We start from the raw sequence: 22,557 nt of genomic DNA, 5'->3' as shown, positions 1-22,557 counted from the left end.
CAGTGTATGAATCCCCAGCACGTGTACAGTAAACACAGACAGAGCTGAGGGGAGATGAGGAGCGCTGCTCTGACTTCTCTCTCCCCTGCTCTGACTGTCCATGGAGATTTGCGGCCTCCACTCGGGGGAGCTCAGGGAGGGGGCGGGTACTTCTCCCCGTGGAGATCTGCATCCTCCCGAGCTCAGGGAGATGAGGGAGGGGGCGTGTACCTCCTCTCTCCCCTTGCTCTGTGAACGCAAAAATCCACCTCACACCCTGCTGCTTCTATCCTGCAGAGCTGCGCTCAACTGACTCTCGGCCAGCACGCGCCGGCTCTCCTTATCAGCGGGAGGAGCATGAAGACGCCCCGCTGGCTGGGCAGAGTCAGGAGCGTGCCCTGCTGGGATGCGCACACAGCGCTCGCTCCCATCTGTCTGATTGATAGGCGGGGAGCTGCGCTGAGTATGAGATTTCGGACTCAGCTGCCAGGGCGGTGTGAGTCCAAAATCACTAAAAAAGGGACTTCTAGGGAGACCTCTAGTGGACAAAAGTTTAGACACAAAAAACACATAAAAGTATACATTTTTTTAATAGAACCCAATGAGAAAATTAATCTATAGATATTAAACTATAAAATAAAACAAAACATTTTTTTTGATGAGAGGTACTCTTTAAACAAGAGGCAAAGAAAGCAAATTCTATAATGAATACGTTTATTGTCTTACAAAATTCATTGTCTAGAAATATGGGATATACACGGGGGTGAGGGGGAAAAGGGAGATTCTGGGGGGGAGGGATGGGCAGGTGATTTCGGCAGCTGTTACGTATTAAAAAAAATATAATAATAATAATAATAAGACAGACATTTTATGCGCACACAGATAACCTGTATCAACCCTCGCCAGTCCAGGAGGGGGCGACACAACACCCCTCCTAAACCTGGAAAGTATGAAGCTTTTAATACAAATTAAAAACAAAAAACAAAACCATGATATTTCCAGCACGTGTTCCGAGTAATACTGTCTTCTGGATAGGACTTCCTAGTGATATAATGCACAGTAACGTAATAACCTCTGCTGGGAGAAGTGGATATGTATTTTAATATTCTCAATTGACTAAGTGTCTAAGGCACCATTTATGTCATTAAATATTTTTTTTTTTTCTCTTTTTTTAAAATTGCAAGTTGGATCTGAACAAAGTGCTAATCGCTAATTGAAATGCAATTTGGATAATATTAATCCAAACTACCAACGTCACAGTGTTGGCAGAATGCGGAAGAGCTGGTGCCAGGCGTAAAAAACATACAGTCTGTGCCCGAGCCAGATTCCTACAGTTACCAAGACATGATAAGATCTGACAGATTCACAGTTTAGTCATGGAACTTCTGTTCTGCAGTCCACCACAGACTGGAATAGAGAGGGACCTGATACAACATGCATGGGGTAGGAGGAATCGCGCATCTTCCCTTCACCCCCGTCGTCGCCCACATGGGATAAGGACATGTAGTGTAGGGTTTTGTTTATCCACATGATGCTATAAAGAAAACGAAAGCAAAAAAGTCTTAAAACAGACGCCTTTAAAGGAAATGTAGAGTCGGAATAAGTAAATCTCTGATGCCTGCCTTCTGTGTATGGGGTGAAGGAAGGTAGTCTTCACCTTATTCCTGCAGAAATCAAGACATTCTGCCGGAAACCGGTTCAAAACGGATTTGTGTTTTAGCATTAGAAAGGCCGAAGCTGTCTGGAGAGAAGAGCGATACAGACTCCTCCAGACCGGCTGACCCCTTGGTGCTCCTACGAGCAGTTTAATGTCCCTTCATTCTTGCTCCCTAGACGGCCCTGACTCGGGCTGAGGAATGCTGGGGAGGAAGTCACTCGGCTGGGGAAGAAGCAGATGTCTCATTGACTTCATTAGTTTTACTCTCCGGCTCGTCATCCGAGAGATCAAGGGAGGCGCCTTCTATCTGGAGCTGACGGCGACCGGAACGGCTCGAAGTTGAAGAGAAGGAGATGGGACCACCCCTCCTGCAAGAGGTAACACGGAATTATTTATAACATTCAGACTATCGGTAAAAGAAAACATCAACTTTTCCAGTCTAAGGCTCATTCACATGTATTGTGTTTGCTGGGAATTTTATGCTGTGTAAATCGATGTAACGAAATGAGTGAATACAGCATCAAATCCGCAGCAAGCACGGTACGTGTGAATGTACCCAGTATTAGAAAAACAATTAGGTCAAATGGTGTATTATAACTTGTGCTGCAATAGTTTAATAACCCAAGGACAGGGGTGGTGCTGTTTTTGGAAGAAATCGGCTTGAAGTGACTTTTTAAAAATAGTAAAATCTGCATCATGTGGCCATAACAGGACAAAAGCAGAACAAAAAAAGCTGCACTGACCAATTGAAGTGACTAAATCCCAAGACTTTTCTCCTTCCCTATATAATGTATTTCTGTACTAGGCCTGTGCTGCTTTCATCCCCTTCCTCTTGGTAAACATTAAGCTCCTCTCTCCACCCTACTTTGGTTTTCTCACCTCAGCCTGTTCTTAAGGGTGGACACTTCACGGATCAGACCCTCATTGGCCTCTGATGCGTCATCCAGCTCCCGCTGCAACTTGCGCCTTGAGGCATTAGCCCGAGTGGCTTCCTCCTCTGCTTCCTCCAGCTGCCTCTTCAGTTGTTTCATGCGGACATTGGCTTTTTCCATCTGTAGAATTAACCAGGGATTTATTTAGTACACTAGCAAGGGTTAAAGGGCTCCGGTCAGTACTAAAAACTATTGACAAGTGATGTAGAAATGTCAAATGTTTGGAATGGTAAGGGTCTAAAGGCTGCTTTCACACCATAAAATTCATCCGTTTTAAAGATCCGTTTGATGTTCCGTTATGAAAACCCTGAAAATCGGCCATTAAACGTCCGTTAGAAAATCCCATTATAGTCTATGGGATTTTTACATTATCCGTTTTAATCCATTATAGTCGATTATGAATAACGGACGTTATTTTGTGACGGGAAAATGAATGGAAGAAATAGTGCATGCACTATTTCTCCCGTTACTATCTTCCGTCACAAAATAACGTCGTTATTAATAACGGACTATAACGGATTAAAACGGATAATGTAAAAATCCCATAGACTATAATGGGATTTTCTAACGGACGTTTAATGGCCGATTTTCAGGGTTTTCATAACGGAACATCAAACGGATCTTTAAAACGGATGCATTTTATAGTGTGAAAGCAGCCTTAGTGCTAAGTCCCCACTGATTTCTAGATATAGCAAAGAGAAGCACACAGCAGCACACTTCACTCCCCAGCTTAGCACTCGCTTCGGGCTCTATAGACTATAATCTCCTGCACTGTAACAGGGAGTGAAGCATGCTGCTTTGTGCTTCTCTCAGCTATGTCGGGTTTGGTGGGGACCTCAGCACTGACATCGACCAATCAAAACATTATGACATGTCTGCAGACATTTTTAAGCCAACCAATGTTGATCCAGCCAGCATCAAACATACTTACTTGTTCCTTGTACTGGTCCGCATGTCGCCGTTCATCCTCCACTTGCATGAAAACTTCCTTTAGTTTCTTCTCTGTCCTGCGCACAAGCTTGTTAGATGCGGCTCGCTCTCTGCAGGAGAAGATGAGGAAACCAGTTCAGCAAGCGCTATAGACAACTTGGGGGACATGTATCAAAGATTTTACCCCTGTTTTGTGTGTATTTTTTTTTTTCAATTTTTTTTTTAAATTTTGCGCAAGCCTTTTTTTGCGCATTTTTTTGCGCACGTTTTGGTAGAGCATGTCCTCCAGATCTGGCCGAAACAGGGTACCTTGGAGCTGCATATATAGTACACATGGATTTATTACCTGCGTACTTTTCCTTTGCACCAAAAATTTTGACGCAAGTGCGTCTTTTTCCCAGAAAATATAAGCCAACTTTAACTGCACGTAGCGATCCTTTCTATTTCTAAAGTAAAATCAAAACCGAATGACCATGGATTCAGGAGTTTCTGGCGCAGAGAGGAACCATCAGGAAGCCAAGTAAAATCAATGGATTTATTAAATGCAACGCGTTGCGCTGCGCATGCCTGATGAAGCTGCGCATGCGCAGCGAAACGCGTTGCATTTAATAAATCCATTGATTTTACTTGGCTTTCTGATGGTTCCTCTCTGCGCCAGAAACTCCTGAATCCCTGGTCATTCGGTTTTGATTTTACTTCTACCCAGGAGGGCTGCAGTGGACCTTCTTTTACATTTCTTCTGCATTTTACCTTGTTGTGTGTGGGCGCACAACCAACTTTGGTAAGTGGTTTGGGAATTACCATCCCCCACTAACAAGATCTACTGATCCTGCACATGAGGCGCCTTCCTCCCTCTCTCTAGATTCTATTTCTGAAGGAAATTTCTACTAAGGAACCACCAGAATGTTTTAACTTTTCTATCTCAATTCCTCATTTGGTTTGCTTTATATTGCTTTTTACTCCTTGGTTATTCCAAAGCACTTTTAAAATAATTTGCATATAGAATATTTCTTTACAGTTCAGTTATTCATTAGATCACTTGTATATTGGTATTTTATGATCCAACAATTTAATACATTTACATAGGAAATGTTTGATATCTTACTTATCATTGAACAAGCTCTGTCACATTAAAATAGCTTTGTAATCCACTTAACACTGTAGATCATTCTCCTTTTATTTTTAAAATGTACTGCTTTCCGTTATACTTTTCCCCAGCGCCTGGTAAGTTGGTGGCTATCACTGATAGCCAGCCATCTTACCATGTGACCACGGGGGGTTTCATCCCCCCAGAGATCGCTGCTATCAGCTAGTCAAATCTGAGTAGCTGATAGCAGCGCGGTGTGTGAGTCCGGATCACGGGGATCGGGACACACACCGCTCTGCTAAGTGTCCCTTCCTTGTCCCCCGGCGTCACTTACCCGGCCATGCGGTGCCCCGAGCGGTCCCGGCACGAGCGGCGTCCTCTAGGCGGTCCCGGGGGTGGTGCGTCCCCGCGGTGAGTTTGCAGCAGCAGGGCGGCATCTTCATTGGCAGCAGTGAGAGCGCCGTAAAGCGATCTCACTACTGCCTCTGGGAGTTTCAAAACTGCAACTCCCAGAATGCCCAGACAGCCTTGGGCTTTCTGGGCATGCTGGGAGTTGTAGTTTTGCAACATCTGGAGGGCCACAGTTTGGAGACCACTGTATAATGGTCTCCAATCTGTGCTCTTCCAGATGTTCCAAAATTACAAATCTCAGCATGCCCACTCTGTCGACACATGCTGGGAGTTGTAGTTCTGTAACATCTGGAAGACCACAGATTGGAGACCATTATACAGTGACCCTTCAGATATTGCCAAAATACAACTTCCAGCATGTCTGGCCATGCTGGGAATTATAGTTTTGCAACAGCTGGAGGCACACTAGTTGGGAAACATTGTTTGTTTCGTAACTCTTTTTCCCAACCCGTGTGCCTCCAGCTGTGCCTCCAAACTATAATGCCCAGCATGCACTGACAGACCATGCATGCTGGGAATTGAAGTTGTGCAACAGCTGGAGGCACACTGGTTTGGAAACACTAAGTTAAGTAAAAAAACTTTCAAGTGTTTTGCAACCAGTGTGCCTCCAGCTGTTGCATAACTACAAGTTCCAGCATGTCCTTCTGCTGTCACTGCATGCTGAGATTTGAAGTTTTTGCAACAGCTGAAGGCACACTGGTTGCGAAACACTGAGTCTGTTTCTGTGTTTCGCAACCAGTGTGCCTCCAGCTGTTGCAAAACTACAACTCCCAGCATGCACGGACAGCCAAAGGGCATGCTCGGAGTTGTAGTTTTGCAACAGCTGGATGTTTCCCCCCCCCCCTCAATGTGAATGGACAGGGTACACTCACATGGGCGGAGGTTTACAGGGAGTGCTGCAAGATTGAGATGCAGCAAACTCGCTGTGAACCCCCGCCCGTCTGGTACGGCACTGTTTCCAAAATGGAGCCTCCAGCTGTTGCAAAACAACAACTCCCAGTATTGCTGGACAGCCATTGACTGTCCAGGCATGTTGGGAGTTTTGCAACAGCTGGAGGCACCATGTTTGGGAAACACTGGCATAGAATACCCCTATGTCCACCCCATGCAAAACCCTAATTTAGCCCTCAAATGCGCATGGCGGTCTCTCACTTTGGAGACCTGTCGTATTTCAAGGCAACATCTTAGGATCACATATGGGGTATCGCCATACTCGGGAGAAATTGCCTTACAGATTTTGGGGGGCTTTTTCTCCTTTTACTCATTATGAAAAGGAACAGTTGGAGTCTACACCAGTATGATAGTGTATAAAAATAAAATTATTTACACTGACATGCAGGTGTTGCCGCATACTTTACATTTTCACAAGAGGTAAATGGGGAAAAAAGATCCCCATTTTTTGGGACACAATTTAGCCAGAGCACGGAGATACCACATATGTGGGCGCAAAGTGCTCTGCGGGCGCACAACAAGGCCCATAAGGTAGAGTGCGCCATGTACATTTGAGGTGATTTACACAGGGGTGTCACAGATGTTAAATGAAGAATAAGGACATTGGTATAATTGATGTGTTATAATTGGGTGCAAAAAGTGGTATTATTGTGAGATTAAAACTCTACATAATGAAGAAAAAAATTCTAAAACTAATAACGAGGACACAATTACTGTTTAGGTGCAGATACGCTGCAGACAAAGCTCCTACTAAATAGAGCTGCGGTGTAAATTTATGCTCTGAGGAGAATTCTAAATTTAAACGCAATTCAAGAAAGTAGCTGCACAAGAATGATAAATTTAACGCAGCTGCGCCAAATTTAGACAACAGGCAGAGGGGTAAAAAACTTCTATTATACACTGGAAATCATACATGTCCCCCCTTTGTCTTTACATTTACACATCATGATCTTGTTTCTTGTAAGATCTCTACATTGTGCGGCCACTGATGGACACCGCACCACATAGATACTTACTTGGCCTCCTGCTCCAGCTGTTCCTCTAATTGTGAGATCTTTGATTCCAGAGTGGCAATAGTGGCTTTAAACTTGGACTTCACCGTCCCCTCCAGTTCCTGGAGTTTGGCTTTCAGCTCCTTGTTTTGTCGCTCCAGTTGCTGCCGCGCATTCTCACTCTTCTGGCCTGAACTGCGCTCCCCAGCTAGCTCAGCATTGAGAGTGTCCACCTAGTGATGGAAACAAATGTTGACCCTACTTTCTATAGCTATGCTTGAGTCTAGCTTTCCACAAACATCTTGTGATGGCACAGTCATTTATTTGCGCAGCAATTTTTTCAAGCTACTTTTTAACAAAATTCTGAATGTATATCCTCCCCCCCCCCCCCCCCCCCACCTGCCCTGGCCACAATGTGAGCTCAAGGTTGTACTCCGCACCTGGAGAGTGGTTTTGCGGAATCTGTCGTTCAAAAGTTCCATGTTGCTTTGCTCCTCTTCCAACTCTTCTTCAAGTTGGGCGATCTTGGCTTCCAAACGTCTTTTCTCATCTAAGAGGGCAGATCTGTTTGTGATAGGAAAAGTCAAGGCTATGTCCAGTGGAGACTGATCACATCCATACAAACAGTGCCGGACTGACCAAAATAATCTGTAAATCAGAACAAGACTCACTTTCCTGAGGTGCTGTTTGAGATCTCATCAGCCAGCTCATCCCTCTCCTGCTCTGCATGACGTCTGGATCTCTCAGAAGCTGCAAGTTCCTATGGAAATTAGTAGGAAACAAGTTCAGTAGTTTTAGGCTCAGAAGAAACCTCCATTCTTACTGGACTTCATATTCTATAGAGAGTTACCTCTTGGAGTTGGAGAATCTCTGCCTCAAGGTTCTTCAGCTTCTTCTCATTTTCCTTTGACTGAGCAAAGATGTCATCTCGAGAAGCTCTTGCCTCTTCAAGTTCCCGTTGGTAATCTTTCATTTGTGCCTGACAAGACAAAGAAACATCTGGACTAACCATTATAGGTGGGCCATTTGTTCTGTCCATATGACCAAATAACATTACCTGCAATTTACGTAGCTGTTTAATGGCATCTTCCCGTCCTTTATTTGCCCCCTCTATTTGTGACTCCAGATCCTTCAAATCCATTTCTAACTTCTTCTTGGCAGCAACAGCCAGAGCTCGCTGCTTGCGTTCATCTTCCAGCTCTGCTTCCATTTCTCTCACCTTGGAGAAATAGAAACATAAGGTCACAACCAGATGTCCAAATATAAAAGCAACTAGAGAACAGCATCTACCCTTTATGGTCATCCATCACTCACCTGCTTCACCAACATACGTTTCTTCTCTTCATTTTGCTCATCACGTGCCTGAAGGTCTCGCTCAAACTGCGCCTTCATGGCCTGCATGTTCACCTCCAGTCTAAGCTTAGCATCTTCTGTGCCCTGAAGCTCGTCCTCCAACTCTTCGAGCTGAGTCCTCATTTCCTCCACCTGCTGCTCGAGAGTGCGCTTAGACTTCTCCAACTCATGGACCTGTAAGAGCAATAATAAAGAGAGCAGTTGTCAGTAGTGGCTTCGTAACCAGGAACTTACAAATATATTAAACATGGCCGCAGCTGTACTCACGTTCTTGCCGACATCATCCTTCGAGCTCATGAGATCCTCCATCTCTGCTCTAAGCTGCTTGTTCAGCCTCTCAAACTCATCCCGAGCCTCCAGTGCTTCTTCCAGGAATCTGGCCAGAGAGAGGGCCTTGGTCTCTTTTTCTCGAGCATCAGCCTCCGCTCGGTCACGTTCTTCGGCACATCGGGCAGAGATGTTTTTTTCTTCTGCAAGAAGCTGAAAGCAGCAACAAAGGTAGGATAAGCTCACAAATCCTGTTCACTAGTCTTCCAAATAGAAGAACATAACTCCAAGGTTAGGACGGCAGACCCACCTGGTCAAACTTCTTCTGTTTCTTCTCTAGGTTGGACACAATTTGCCTCTGGTGATCCAGGTCCACGATAAGATCATCCAACTCTTGTTGAAGTCTGTTTTTGGTTTTCTCCAACTTCTCATAGGCCAGACCTTTTTCCTCCAAACGCAGACCCACCAACTCCATGTCTTTCAGCAGCTTCTTTTTTACCTCCTCCAGGCCTTCTATTGTTCCTACATCATCCTCCACCTTTTTCTTGGCATCTGTAAGCTAAGCAGGGCAGAAGAAAAGCTGATAAATAAAACTGCAGGGATGTAACAGAATGGAGCATGATACGTGGATATCCTGCAAGGGCCTATGGAGACCCCCACCTATAAGTCTACCTGTGCCTGGAGGGTGAGGATCTGCTTCTCCAGGGCTTTCCTGGCCTCCTCCTCCTCCTCCTGCTGCTCCTGTAGATTGTTCTTCTCCTCTTCCAGCTGACGGATGCGGCTACTGAGGTTCAGCTTCTGTCGTGTCTCCTCTTGGAGCAGCTCCTAACAGGGGATGAAATTGTTACACTTGGTTGATCTTCTTTACAGATCACATTACAGCATTAAACCGAGCTCCTGGGCAATGCTGCTTTATACGAGACACAAATGATGGCAGCCGAGCAGCAAAACTAGAAGAACTGTAGGAGCAGAATCTACAGACAAGCACCAGCCTGTAGGGGGGTGACCACTACATTTGACCAGAGAGACAGATTTCTGTACAGAACCAAGATGTCCTAGATGTCTTCCATATCTGCGGGAACTACATCAGGTCTGGAAAAACCTTATCCGGGTCTAGAAGACATCAATGACACATAGCTGGACCCGATTCACACATCCCCCTTCCCGCCCAAACAGAAGTTTGAGACTTTACATCTATATATTATATAAAAACAATATATATCCTCTTGTTATGTAACTGGCAGTGCAGCAAAATAGACGCACTAATGTTATAATGTTCTATTACCTGTGTATCCTGTAGCTGTGACTCCAGGCCCGCCACGTCCTTCACCAGCTTAATACCCTTTTTCTCAGCTTCCTCCAGCAGACTGGACACGTTATCCAACTCATTCTAAAAAGAACATCATAAAAATTAATCTTACCGGAGTTATATTTTTGTATATAGTAGTAATACAGAGGTTGTGCTCCATGAGACATGATATTATGAAAGACATGTAAAATAGTAAGAATAAATGAATAACAAAAATAGGTAAAATTCAAATTTTGCTCATTAAGGGTAGGCTCACATTGTAGATGCACCACCAGCAGTCACAGAGCGACTGTAGAGCAAGCTCCCTGCTGCTGCTGGGTAGCTCTGTGTCCAATTGTAATGGCGGATTTCCCATCGGTAGTCACAAGCGGACACAGAGCTACCCAGCGCAGCATGCAGCTTGCTCTACAGTCGCTTTGTGACTGCTGGCGGTGCATCCACTGTGTGAAGTGTGCAACGTATGCCCTATCCACAGGGTAGGGGATAAGTGCCTAATCGCAGGGCGTATGACCTCTGGGACCCCCATCCCTCCGCACTTAATGGAGCAGTGGATTGGGTATGTGCTCCATTCATTGTCAGTGGGAGCACAGAGATAAGAGCATCCTTTTGGAATCCCTCGCACTTCTATAGACAGTAAATGGAGAATGTGCCGACCCCACTGCTCCATTCAGGGCTCTGTTCTAGAGATTGCTGGGGACCTCACGCAATCATGGACTTCTTTATCCTGTGGATAGGGGATACGTTTTTTAGGGCTGGAATGTGACTGCAGGTTTCAGCAGTCAGTATTTCCCAACCAGGGTGCCTCCAGCTGTTGCAAAACTACAACTCCCAGCATGCCCGGACAGCCTGAAGGCACCCTGGTTGTGAAACACTGCGCTAGTCTAATGCAAACACAATTTTAGGTCCCTATTACAGCCATCAGATTTGACAGTTGGCGACACACACATTTTGTTACACAGCTTTCCCAGACGACTGAATGTCAAATCTCACTTACAATATAGCAGTGTTTCCCAACCAGGGTGCCTCCAGTTGTTGCAAAACAACAACTCCCTTTGGCTGCCCGGGCATGCAGGGATTTGTAGTTTTGCAACAGCTGCAGGGACCCTGGTTGGGAAACACTGTCATAGGTTCTCAACTTAGGTAAATGTGCCCTGTGGTTAAACACCATGATTTAGGAGGAGGGATGTCATGCTGTTCTTTTAATGTACACTATAGTGCATGATTATAGCGGTATTATATTTGAGCTTCCTGTAATCTGTGTAAATGGTGGGGGGTGGAATGTCTGGATCCTATATTTTGTAGACAGTACCTGGAGTTTGCTGGTCTTCTCCCCCAGCTCGGCCCGCAGCCTGTCCCCTTCTGACACTTTGGCGTGGAGCTCCTGCACCTGCGCCTCCAGCTTCTTCCTCTTGTATTCGGACTCTGCTTTCTGCTGCTGCAGGACCTTCACCTCCCCGGCCATCTCCTTGTTGTCGGACTCCAGGCTCTGCTTGTTCTTCTCCAAATTCACCTTAAACTGTGGTCAAATAGAAACATTCAAAAGGTGAGTAAAACTATTTTACATTGTAAATGCAGAATAAAATCCTCTGGATCTAAACAATCTGCGCCCCCTTCTCCTTCTCTTACCCTCTTGGCTTGTTCCAGTTGCTCCGATAGCTCCTCCAAGGCTGTGGCCTGCCGCTGCCTCATCTCCTGGATCTGGGCTTCATGATTCTTCGTCTCATCTTCAATGCTTTTCTTCAGTTCAGCCACCTCCTGCTCACGCTTGGTCCTGCAAAAGAATCACATTTCATTTCCATTTAAGTGGGTACTCCAGTGGAAAACAAATATTATCAAATCAACTGGTGCCAGAAACCTATACAGATCTGTAATTACTTCTCTATAAAAATCTTAATCCTTCCAATACTTATCTGCTGTATGCTCCACAGGAAGTTGTGTAGTTCTTTCCAGACTGACAACAGTGCTCTCTGCTGCCACCTCTCACCGTGTCAGGAACTGTTCAGAGTAGGAGCAAATCCCCATAGCAAACCTCTCCTGCTCTGGACAATTCCTGACACGAACAGAGGTGTCAGCAGAGAGCACTATAGTCAAACTTGAAAAGAACTACACAACTTCCTCTGAAACATACAGCAGCTGATAAGTACTGCAAGATTTTTATATAGAAATTATTTACAAATCTGTTTAACTTTCTGGCATCAGCTGATTTAAAAAAAAAATCCCCACGGAGTATCCCTTTAAATTGGATCGGTAATTGACAACACACGACTTTTCAGGCCCAAACTGATCACAGACACAGGTGCAGGGCTTGTCACAGATCTCATTGTTCTGACACTTGTGTCATGGCAGACAGGTTCTCTATAATAACACTGACCAAGGACAAGTCGGGCAATTATTATTAAAGTACCTCAGCTCTTGCTGAGCGGCCGTGGTGTCCAGCGTGTCCTCCAGCTCAGTCTTCAGGGCCTCCAGCTCTTCACTTAAGTCTCTCTTCTGTTTCTCCGCCTTGTTACGGGAAGCCTTCTCTGACTCCAGGTCTTCCTGTAGCTCCGCAATCTGCGCCTGCAACTCCCGCACCAGCTTCAGAGCGTTGTTCTTCTGAACCACTTCATCGTCCCCTCTGTGAGCAGAATGAGAGAAACAGAGAAAGTCACTAACCATGTCTGAGGAGACGAGATTAGCGCGGTCAGCGTGTCCACTTTCAGGTGGTCTGGGATGACCACGGGTGTATGTCGTATATGTCACCTTGCCAAAGCAGCCTGCAGCTCCTCCTCCTTTTTGGCGAGCTGTAGCTTAAGTTCTTCAATCTGTGCCTGCAGCTCGGCTATTTGGTCCTGCAGGTCGGTGGTCTCCCCGTCGAGCTTCCGTTTGGCCTTCTCCAGCTCCTGACGGGTCTTTTCCTCCTTTTTCAACCTCTCTAAAGAATAAAAGTAGTAGACACGACAGTAGATAAAATGAAAGAAGGGGGGGGGGGGTACCAGTAATAAAAGGGTCTATGTATCTGAGCACATGATACCTTCCAGATCAGAGATCATCATCTCCTGCTTGTTCTTCAGCTTGGCCAGGTTCTTGGCCTTCTCTTCTTCCTCAGCGAGCTGCGCTGTGCATTCTGCAATCCTCTCTTCTGTTAACTTTTTCTCCTGGAAAAAAAAAAGTGAGTTTAAAGGGGTACTCCACCCCTAGACATCTTATAACCTATCCAAAGGACGCCCACGATCTTCCTGCTGCAACCAGCTTTCGTTAAGAGCGTCGGGTGCAGCGCCAGGGGCTCTTATCACAGCCACGCCACGCTTGTGACATCACAGCCACACCCCCTCAATGCAAGTCTATGGGAGGGGGTGTGACGCCCCCTCCCATAGACTTGCATTGAGGGGGCGTGGCCATGACATCACGAGCCTCCACCCCGCATTGCCAGTCATCCGACATGGAGCTAAGTTCGCTCTGTGCACCGGATGTCTGGGATGCCGCAGCCGAGATTGTGGGAGTACCCAGCGGTGGGACCTCCGCTATCAGTCATCTCATCCCCTATCCTTTGGATAGGGGATAAGATATCTAGGGGCGGAGTAACCCTTTAACTTTACAAACCCTGTGGAAACATTTTACATCTTCTTTTTACTTCGCCTTTCCTAATTTTAGGTAGCATGAAATATTCTCCACTCACAACAAAAGCTGCAACCAGGTTCTGGTGGCTGCCACTTACAACTAAGAACTTGATGGGTCCTACAATAGACTGAATGCAGATTAGGATGTGAATGGAGTACAATATCCATAGAGATACGCCATTTATATAGCCCCTATATTGCGGGTCTCTGCAGAAAACTAATAATACAGGATCCAAGCAATAACCTGCCTTGTGTTGTCCCGCACCTTAATAAACTTAGAGTTCTGGTCCTCCAGCAGCAATATATCCTCTTCCATCTTCTTTATTTTGGCTTCTGCCGTCACTTTCTCCAGCTGAAGCTTCTGTCGAGCTGCTTCCTCCTCATCCAGCTGTTCCTCCAGATCCTATACCAGGTAAGAGTCATACACAGGTTACAATGGAGTCGTCCAATACCCCCTTAAACATTGTTCCGAACGATTGAAGCAGGTGGCGGGGGTCATGAAGTCACTGCCACGCCCGTTGTGACATCACGTCACTCCCCCTCAATGCAATTCTATGGGAGGGGGCGTGGCAGCCGCCACGCCCCCTTCCATAGACTTGCATTGAGGGGGCATGGTTTGACATCACGAGGGGCGTGGCAGTGACTTCATGACCCCTGCTGCCCACTCAAAGCGGTCTAAACGAATGTCGGGTACTGCACAGAGATCGCAGGAGTCCCAGCAGCAGGACCCCCGTGATCAGACATCTTATCCCCTATGCTTTGGATAGGGGATAAGAGGTCTAGGGATGGAGTACCCCTTTAAAGTATGCGCCATCTAATGGGGAGGTATGCAATAACTATGATCATGTAACTCCAGGGGGCTCGCTTATTGAGACCAGGGGTGTGTGCAAGCGGGCACTTCCACGGTTTTAACAGCCCTCTAAACTGTATATGCTTTCTCTACACGTCCATACAGTGGAATATTATGGTGGCGCACAGAGTTACCCTGCAAGAGTGTACGGTAGAGCAGACACTTGGCCCAGGAGACTCCGTGCAGGCCAATGCAGAGACCTCATTACACCCGCCTGGACCATGATACTGACCGCACTGCCAACATCCTGAGCAGCACCATTTGTTGTGGGAATGGATTTATGAGCGTTTTTTATTTTTTTATTTTGTAGGGCATCGACACATGTTCCATACATTCTGTATGGAAATTTCGGAGATACACAAGCACAGTGCTCGTGTATCTCCAGCGCACCCATAAGGAATTCATTGAGCGCGTGCCGACCCCCCGCTCTATGCAGCATTACTGTTTGCAGACACAAAAAAGGGGGACACTAACTGTGTATAAGTGCCAAAGGGGCTCAATGACTGTGTTGATACCACTACAGAGCACTAGTGATTGAACCTCTCTTGGGGTCCTTCTTGTGTCAGGCTCTATAATGATCTGCGGTACTGTAGGGACAGCAGCAGGCACTGTCCTGTAACCACTTATACGGTGTCCTGCAGAGCCTGTGTAGAGCTGGTATCTACCACCATATGGGGGGATATTGGTCAGTGTATAGTGGGTTCTGTTCAGTAACATTGGTTGACTCTGCCAATCATCATATGGAAAGAATCAGTAGATTTATACCTGGATGTGGGATTGCATCTTTTTCTTCTCATTCTGCAGGACCTGGTTCCTCTCCTCCTCTTCCTCCATGCGGATCTCTAGATCTCTCAAGATGTCTTCCAGTTCCTGTTTTTTTACAGCAAGACGGGCCCTCATCTCCTCGGCCTCTGCAAACAGCTCTGTCTCAGCTTGGAGCTGCTCGGCGAGAATGTTCTTCTCCTCCACCAGCTGCAGATAGAGACCAGAGTTAAAGGGGGACTCCGGTGCTTCAGCTGGAGTTCAGTTAAAGGGGTACTCCGTTGCTAGACATCTTATCCCCTATCCGAAGGACCCCTTAAAGGTGTTAACCTCGACATCTTTACAGCTCTCTACTGGGAATTACATGACCTTTACTTACTTGTTGGTGCTTCCTCTCCATCTCCACAAGTTCTCCCTCCACTTTACACTGCTTCTCTTTCACCTTCAGAAGTTCTTCATCTTTGGCCAAAAGCTCTTCTTCCTGTCTGGTAACTTGAAGCAGTGGTTTTACCTACAAAAACCAACACAGCATTGTCCTTAAAGGGGGGTTCTGGAGACTGAACCTGAATACCCCTAAAGTGGAGACCTTACCTTGGTGAACAGTCTCCACCATTGCCAGTGGCGCAGTTTCAGGTAGGCTGCACAGTTTCTCTGTAGGACCTTTAGGGCGCTCAGCTGCTGCTGCTTCTTAGCAAACGCCCTAAAATATAAAGACGCCGTATGTAACGTCAGACAACACAGCTCAGGGATACTGAGGAAAGAGGTGACCCAACCAGAACACTGTGCAAAACAATCATTTCACTGTACAATATCAGTACAATACATGGACAAGAAAGACAAAGCTGCCATGTTTAGAGCCAATAACAGGAAGCCATAGTAATACCGACATGTTTTGGATGACCTAGCGGAGGCTGCAACTGAAAACCCGAGGGAGGAATCATATGCACAATGCTAAGGATATGGCAAGGTCATTGTCCTAGTCTTAGAATGTCCCCAAACATCAATGTATAATTCTTAACGTATGATTCTTGCTTTACAATAGAAATAACCAAAATGGCAGCTGGGTCCATCTAATAGTCTTTAGTAAAGTTCCTAATGTCCACAGAGACCACACGGCTCTATCCCCAGCATCTAGACTCACTTTCTGGCTATGTAGCCCCTGCACACGGCTTGGAAGTAGATAATGATATCTGTGATCTTCAGGTCCCGCTCCTCCTCCAGGTGCGCCAGCACACCCGCACGGAAGAAGATCTTACTCTGGCCGATACGGAAAAGATTCGGATCTAACTCCAGAGCCCGGATCTGATGGAAAAGGTGACAGTCAGAACCCATAATGTTAGGGTTACATTCACACAAAAGGTTTTTATTTATTTATTTTAATTTTTTTTTTGCACAAATTGAGTACAGGCTTCTACAGAACCAGTCCAAGACACTCAGATTTGCACCAATTAGACTAATCCGGGTGTGGCGACCCAATATGTATGACATTTATCTATGTAAAATATTATATATATATACACACACACACACACACACAGATAAAAACATAGATAGATAGATGTAGATCTATACACACACAAGTAAGTATAAGCCTATTCCTTACCATCCGCTCACAAGCCTGCTTTCCATCCATAAATCCTTTAGGGATAGCGTTTGGGGTGAGAATTTCATATCTAGAGTATTAAAAAATAAGTAAATAAATAAAATTACATATTAAATGACAGACGAAGCATCATGTTAATCCCTGAATCCCATGGTAAGAACCATTAACAGTCCCTTAAAATTAACAATCACGTATCCATTACCTTTGTCTGAACTCCTGGAAGACGATCCGGTTGGGGAATCCCTGGCGGCAGATTCGGATGCCTTCCAAAACCCCATTACACCTGAGCTGGTCTAGCACTAGGTGAGGATCCAGCTTCCCGGCCTGTATCGGACATAAGAACGGAGTCTTACACAGTAATGTGAATGCAGCATTGTAGATTGTCAACAGACACAACTGATCCAATCCATTGTGACTCCATTTTGACTGGATCACCACCCACAGCTCCCTGCACCTACAGCATTTTGTTAACTATTTTTTCTTAATGAATCTTGATTGTTGATCCTAGCACTGACCACAAGGGGGCCTCATTCCACTAATTTCATGTAAAGAGGTTCTCCAGGACATTATTAAAGGGGGTACTCCGCTACTCAGCGTTTTGGTCCAAACTGTTCTGAATGCTGGAGCCGGGAGCGTGTAACGTCATAGCCCCGCCCCCTCATGACATCACACCCCACCCCCTCAATGCAAGTCTATGGGAGGGGGCGTGACGACTGTCACGCCCCCTCCCATAGGCTTGCATTGAGGGGGCGGGTGTGACAGAATGAGGGGGCGGGGCTATGACGTCACGAGCTCCTGGCTCCAGCGTTCAGAACAGTTTGTTCCAAACGCTGAGCAGCGGAGTACCCCTTTAATTTATATATCCATTGTGTGACTTTAGAGGTGTTTAGGTTTTCTTGGAAAATGTGTTAATAAAAACAATCAAATGTAAAAAATAAATGAATATAACCCAATAACATCCAGCATTGGCGTTTGCTTTTTTTAAATCCGTCTGTTGAACAGTTGACTGATCTGATCCCCACCGATCACACACAGACATCCCCATATGTACAAATGTAAAGACAAATACAATTCTGTGCACACAATGTACGGCAGTGGTCCCCAAACTGTGGCCCTCCAGATGTTGCAAAACTACAACTCCCAGCATGCTTGGACAGCCGTTGGCTGTCCAGGCATGCTGGGAATTGTAGTTTTCCAACATCTGGAGGGCCACAGTTTGGGGACCACTGATGAACGGGAAGGCACCGGTACCATAGATGTTCACTTACCCGCTTCTCATGGTTGGGGATTATACAGCGCACAAAGTTTGGGTTGGTATTACGAAGTGTCGCCATGAGCTTAGTCAGCGACTCCTTGTACAGCTGCCCCACAGTCCTGAACATGCCCTTCTTGGTTTTGTATGCAGATCCGAACGCAGTCTCCGTCATCCCAGCCACCTGGTCCAGGCCGACGATACGATCCACTGCACAAAAACGAAAGGACATTAAAAGTAAAATACAAAGTAAAATAGGAAGATCTCTTCTTGATGTCAGTGAATAGAAATACTCTTTACTATCAGTGACTGAAATCCTGATAAAGTTTAGCCCTGTAGCATATTTAGCTTGAGAATTCTTTCCACCGAATGTAACTAGGAACATTTCTATTCACAGACAGCAAGAGAGATTTGGAAAATCATGAAGAATTTAAACACAAAAGTAAATAAAAAGCTGCTAGTAATAAGATAGAAGCAGCAAGTGAAAGAGTCCTCATCCTGATCCTATGGGGAGTCTTGTGTCTTCTAAGGGGCACACGGTCTATGTCTATTCCTTACTGTGCTCCTAGCGTGCCGGCTACTCTACAGAGGTGACTACATCTACACAATCACCTCCACATAAGTGGTCATAAAAGGAGGCTCTCTGGACTGTCTGTAGGTCTAGAAGGGCCGTGCAAAAAAAACACAAGAACTGGTTAGAGTCCACGAGGATTTATTACAAGTATAAGGGTGGAGAAGTGTCAGGATGATAGAGCAACGACATGGATGACATACCGTCCTTCCAGAGCTCCGCCACAAACTTATCTGTGGACTGGTGGAGCAGGGTGGCCACGTTGTCATTCAGGGGATCCATGTTCTTCATGAGCCATTCATCAGCTTTATAATCCACCTGCGGGAGAAACAGAGCCTGGTCAATGTGAAGCAGACAGTGGATCATCATCCAATCTCATCATCATCCAACCAATCTCATCATCATCCAACCAATCTCATAATCCAATCTCATCATCAATCATCCTGCAATCTCAATAATCATCATCGTCATCATCCAACCAATCTCATCATCATCCAACCAATCTCATCATCATCCAACCAATCTCATCATCATCCAACCAATCTCATCATCATCCAACCAATCTCATCATCATCCAACCAATCTCATCATCCAATGTCATCATCATCATCATCATCCAATCTCGTCATCAATCATCCTGCAATCTCAATAATCATCATCGTCATCATCCAACCAATCTCATCATCATCATCCAATCTCATCATCATCATCCAATCATGTCTTATACTTCAAAAGCAACATAAGAGATTGTACAACCCCCAGTTAACCTTAGATTCCCTAATAATTCTATGTGCGGCCTTTGGCTGTCCAGGCTTCTGGGAATTGTAGTTTTGTAACAGCTGGAGGCACTATGGTTGGGAAACACTATTCTAATGCATCTGGTGACAACACTACAGGAGAACGAGACATGTGGCAGAAGTGCCCGACAGCAGCGAGGAGGAGGAGGAGGAGACGTGCGGCTGAAGTGCCCAACACCAGGCAGCCATAAAGAGCCCTGCAAGCTCTGCTGGAAAAAGTTTTAAAACCAGGGTGCCTCCAGCTGTTGCAAACTACAACTTCCAACATGCCCAGAAAGTTAAAGATGTGTCGGCATTTTGGGAGTTGTGGCTTTGCAACAGCTGGAGGCACCCTGGTTTTAAAACACTGCTCTAACACAGTGTTTTCCAACCAGTGTGCCTCCAGCTGTTGCAAAACTACAACTTTTTTTGTTGTTGCAAAAACTACAACAACTTTTAGCATTCCTAGACAGCCTGGAGGCACACTGTTTAGAAAATACTGATATACACTCAGGCATGTTGTGCTACAGAGCAGTTACTATAACTCCCAGCATGCCTTCAAAGCCAAAGGCTGTCAGAACATGCTGGGAGTAGTACTTCTTCACCAACAACAGACACACAGACTGTAGATCACTGATCTGTAGCATAACCTTCGAAGGAGTCAATTTGGGCCATTTTCGATTTCAGTTTTTGGCCAAGTACATCCTAAATTTTTGGCTTTGGCCTAAAATTTTTATTTTGGTGCACAACTACTCACAATCCAAGACAGCAAAGCAGAATTTACAGACATTGGTGAGATGAAACAACTTCATATCATGTGAACACAAATTCAAATTCTATATTTTAACTAGAGAACAGTGTTCCTAAACCTGTGGCTCTCCAGCTGTTGCAAGACTACAACTCCCATCATGTCCTTACAGCAAAGACATGATGGGTGTAGTAGTTCTGCAATAGCCGGAGAAACACATATTTGGGAATACTGCCACAGGGCGATGTTATATAGACAGAATAGCACCGGTCCACCGTGTGACTTACCCTGCCTGCGTAATGGATGATGCAGAAGTCCGCCTTGTCCTTTAGCTGCCGTGGCTTCTGGAATTTGGAGTGGGTGCCTTGTTCCTGAACCAGCTTGTCCACAAAGGTCTTGTCTGTGGCTTTGGGGAACCAGCACTCTTCATCCAGCAGGGCCAGGACCCCTGGAGGGTTAGCCTGCACAGAATACATATCAGAGAGAGGCCATAGATTAGGAAGGGGGCAAAATGCATGCAGATGGCGTCTACTAGGGTAAAACATTGTAAAGTCTTCCCAGTATATAAGTAACGCTGGACTATGCCGCACTGGGGAGACTTACCGGCCTCTCGATAAGGTCAATGCAGGGCTGTAGGTCCAGGCCGAAGTCGATGAAGTTCCATTCGATGCCCTCGCGCTGGTACTCCTCCTGCTCCAGGATGAACATGGTGTGGTTGAAGAGCTGCTGCAGCTTCTCGTTGGTGTAGTTGATACAGAGCTGCTCGAAGGAGTTCAGCTGCGAACAAAAAGGATCAGTGAGTGGCAATATTAAAGGGGTACTCTGGTGGAAATCTTTTTATTTTTTTATTTTTTTTAAATCAACTGGTGCCAGAAAGTTAAACAGATTTGTAAATTACTTCTATTAAAAAAAAAATCTTCATCCTTCCAGTACTTATTAGCTGCTGAATACTACAGGGGAAATTCTTTTCTTTTTGAAACACAGTAATCTCTGCTAACATCACGACCACAGTGCTCTCTGCTGACATCTCTGTCCATTTTAAGAACTGTCCAGAGTAGGAGAAAAACCCCATAGAAAACATATGCTGCTCTGGACAGTTCCTAAAATGGACAGAGATGTCAGCAGAGAGCTCTGTGTAACAAAAAGAAAATACTTTCCTCTGTAGTATTCAGCAGCTAATAAGTACTGGAAGGATTAAGATTTTTTTAATAGAAGAAATTTAATTTAGTAATTCACCCCTTTAAAGCAGTGGCCATGACTAAGCAGTGGCCATGACTAAGAGCTATTAGCTCGAAACGAGTCAGCATTTCATCTCCCTTTTTATCGATTTATTTTGGGGTCCTTATTTGTAATTATTATGTATTAAAAGGCAAGTTTTAGCTGCCACTACTATTTTTTCAGAGCTGGATGCCCCTTTTGTTAGATCACGCTAATATTAAAGCAGATTGCACTCCTAATTCTGCTGGTAGCTATCTAGAAGCTGTCAAGAAAGTGCTGATATGGACAACCCCTGTATCATCTGCCTAGATCCTATAATGTGCTGCACCCTGCTACATTGCATTCTGCATAAAATAGCCTTTGGCTGTCCGGGCATGCTGGGAATTTTAGTTTTGCAACAGCTGGAGGCACATTGGTTGGGAAACACTAATCCCAGAAGAGAAAGACTGGAGAGTGACTTCTCACATGAAGGTCTCAGCCAAGGATTGCTAGTATCTAGGATTGTAAATGGCAGTGTTTCCGAATCAGGGTGCCTTCAGCTGTTGCGAAACTACAACTCCCAGCATGCCCGGACAGCCTTTGGCTGTCTGGGCATGCTGGGAGTTGTAGTTTCGCAACAGCTGAAGGCACTCTGGTTGGGAAACACTGCCCCACAGTGTAATTGGACAGTTCATGCCCTGTACAGACAATGAGCCAGCAGGGGGCAGTAGTAGAATCCAGGGCCCGACACCTTGTGACCTTATCCAGGTCATAGCAGAGGTTCATGGTGCTGAGAAGTATATTTTGTTATATTAGTCTATTGAATAATAAATAATTTAACGCCTCACGGCACCTATTTATGAATTACATTTATAGCCTCCTCTATCAGGAGTCCGCCGCCGGCGACATCCACATCCAAATGGCGCAAATCACAAGCAGATGACCGACCTCAGGATCAAGATCTCTAGATTAAAACATCAAATAAACCCTTTGGAGATGCAGACAGTTCTTGTTCTAATCTCCTCATCTTTCACCATAATGATTAGTTTTTTTTATTTTGTCAACCAACAAAGCCATGTGAAGGTTTATTATTTACAGGACAAACAATTGCTCCTTTTTTAATGGTGCTGCACCATATAATTTATTGAAAAAATGTAAATAAATAAAAATTAACACAAGAGTTTTACTACTTTTAAAAATCTAACGCTTACAATCGCCATATTCTGGGCACTATAACTTTTTATTTTTCTCTCTATGGAACTATGTCAGACACAAAGCTGTCACGCCCCCTCCCATATGCTTGCATTGAGGGGGAGGAGCATTTTGTCACA

General features: G+C 45.3%; 2 protein-coding genes across 22 annotated transcripts in view; one reads left to right on the top strand and one right to left on the bottom strand.

Annotated features, from left to right (window-relative positions):
• LOC130297590 (nuclear factor 7, ovary-like) overlaps nucleotides 1-15,259 on the top strand; it is a 60,938-nt gene extending 45,679 nt beyond the window's left edge. For all 19 annotated transcript variants that reach the window (XR_008849606.1, XR_008849609.1, XR_008849607.1 and 16 more), the window contains 2 exons: nucleotides 1,813-2,013; nucleotides 15,122-15,259. The gene's annotated coding sequence lies outside the window, so the exon portion shown is untranslated. The remainder of the gene's footprint in view (nucleotides 1-1,812; nucleotides 2,014-15,121) is intronic.
• The window catches only part of MYH10 (myosin heavy chain 10), a 124,747-nt gene continuing 102,866 nt past the window's right edge, over nucleotides 677-22,557 (bottom strand). For all 3 annotated transcript variants that reach the window (XM_056550218.1, XM_056550217.1, XM_056550219.1), the window contains 29 exons: nucleotides 20,633-20,806; nucleotides 20,317-20,490; nucleotides 18,709-18,823; nucleotides 17,951-18,144; nucleotides 16,885-17,006; nucleotides 16,683-16,752; nucleotides 16,221-16,381; nucleotides 15,671-15,779; nucleotides 15,459-15,590; nucleotides 15,083-15,289; nucleotides 13,733-13,870; nucleotides 12,882-13,005; nucleotides 12,611-12,782; nucleotides 12,273-12,485; nucleotides 11,495-11,639; nucleotides 11,178-11,384; nucleotides 9,845-9,949; nucleotides 9,232-9,384; nucleotides 8,870-9,118; nucleotides 8,560-8,772; nucleotides 8,254-8,466; nucleotides 7,997-8,158; nucleotides 7,790-7,918; nucleotides 7,611-7,699; nucleotides 7,380-7,503; nucleotides 6,964-7,172; nucleotides 3,500-3,608; nucleotides 2,516-2,688; nucleotides 677-2,004 (listed from right to left, as the gene is read on the bottom strand). In XM_056550218.1, coding sequence (XP_056406193.1) covers nucleotides 1,851-2,004; nucleotides 2,516-2,688; nucleotides 3,500-3,608; nucleotides 6,964-7,172; nucleotides 7,380-7,503; nucleotides 7,611-7,699; nucleotides 7,790-7,918; nucleotides 7,997-8,158; nucleotides 8,254-8,466; nucleotides 8,560-8,772; nucleotides 8,870-9,118; nucleotides 9,232-9,384; nucleotides 9,845-9,949; nucleotides 11,178-11,384; nucleotides 11,495-11,639; nucleotides 12,273-12,485; nucleotides 12,611-12,782; nucleotides 12,882-13,005; nucleotides 13,733-13,870; nucleotides 15,083-15,289; nucleotides 15,459-15,590; nucleotides 15,671-15,779; nucleotides 16,221-16,381; nucleotides 16,683-16,752; nucleotides 16,885-17,006; nucleotides 17,951-18,144; nucleotides 18,709-18,823; nucleotides 20,317-20,490; nucleotides 20,633-20,806 — 4,539 coding nt within the window. In that variant the 3' untranslated portion in view covers nucleotides 677-1,850. The remainder of the gene's footprint in view (nucleotides 2,005-2,515; nucleotides 2,689-3,499; nucleotides 3,609-6,963; nucleotides 7,173-7,379; nucleotides 7,504-7,610; nucleotides 7,700-7,789; nucleotides 7,919-7,996; nucleotides 8,159-8,253; nucleotides 8,467-8,559; nucleotides 8,773-8,869; nucleotides 9,119-9,231; nucleotides 9,385-9,844; nucleotides 9,950-11,177; nucleotides 11,385-11,494; nucleotides 11,640-12,272; nucleotides 12,486-12,610; nucleotides 12,783-12,881; nucleotides 13,006-13,732; nucleotides 13,871-15,082; nucleotides 15,290-15,458; nucleotides 15,591-15,670; nucleotides 15,780-16,220; nucleotides 16,382-16,682; nucleotides 16,753-16,884; nucleotides 17,007-17,950; nucleotides 18,145-18,708; nucleotides 18,824-20,316; nucleotides 20,491-20,632; nucleotides 20,807-22,557) is intronic.

The sequence above is a fragment of the Hyla sarda genome, chromosome 13 (assembly GCF_029499605.1).
Source record: "Hyla sarda isolate aHylSar1 chromosome 13, aHylSar1.hap1, whole genome shotgun sequence".
Classification (NCBI taxonomy): Eukaryota; Metazoa; Chordata; class Amphibia; order Anura; family Hylidae; genus Hyla; species Hyla sarda.
The sequence above is the reverse complement of the archived record's forward strand: the minus strand, read 5'-3'. Positions and strand labels throughout refer to the sequence as shown.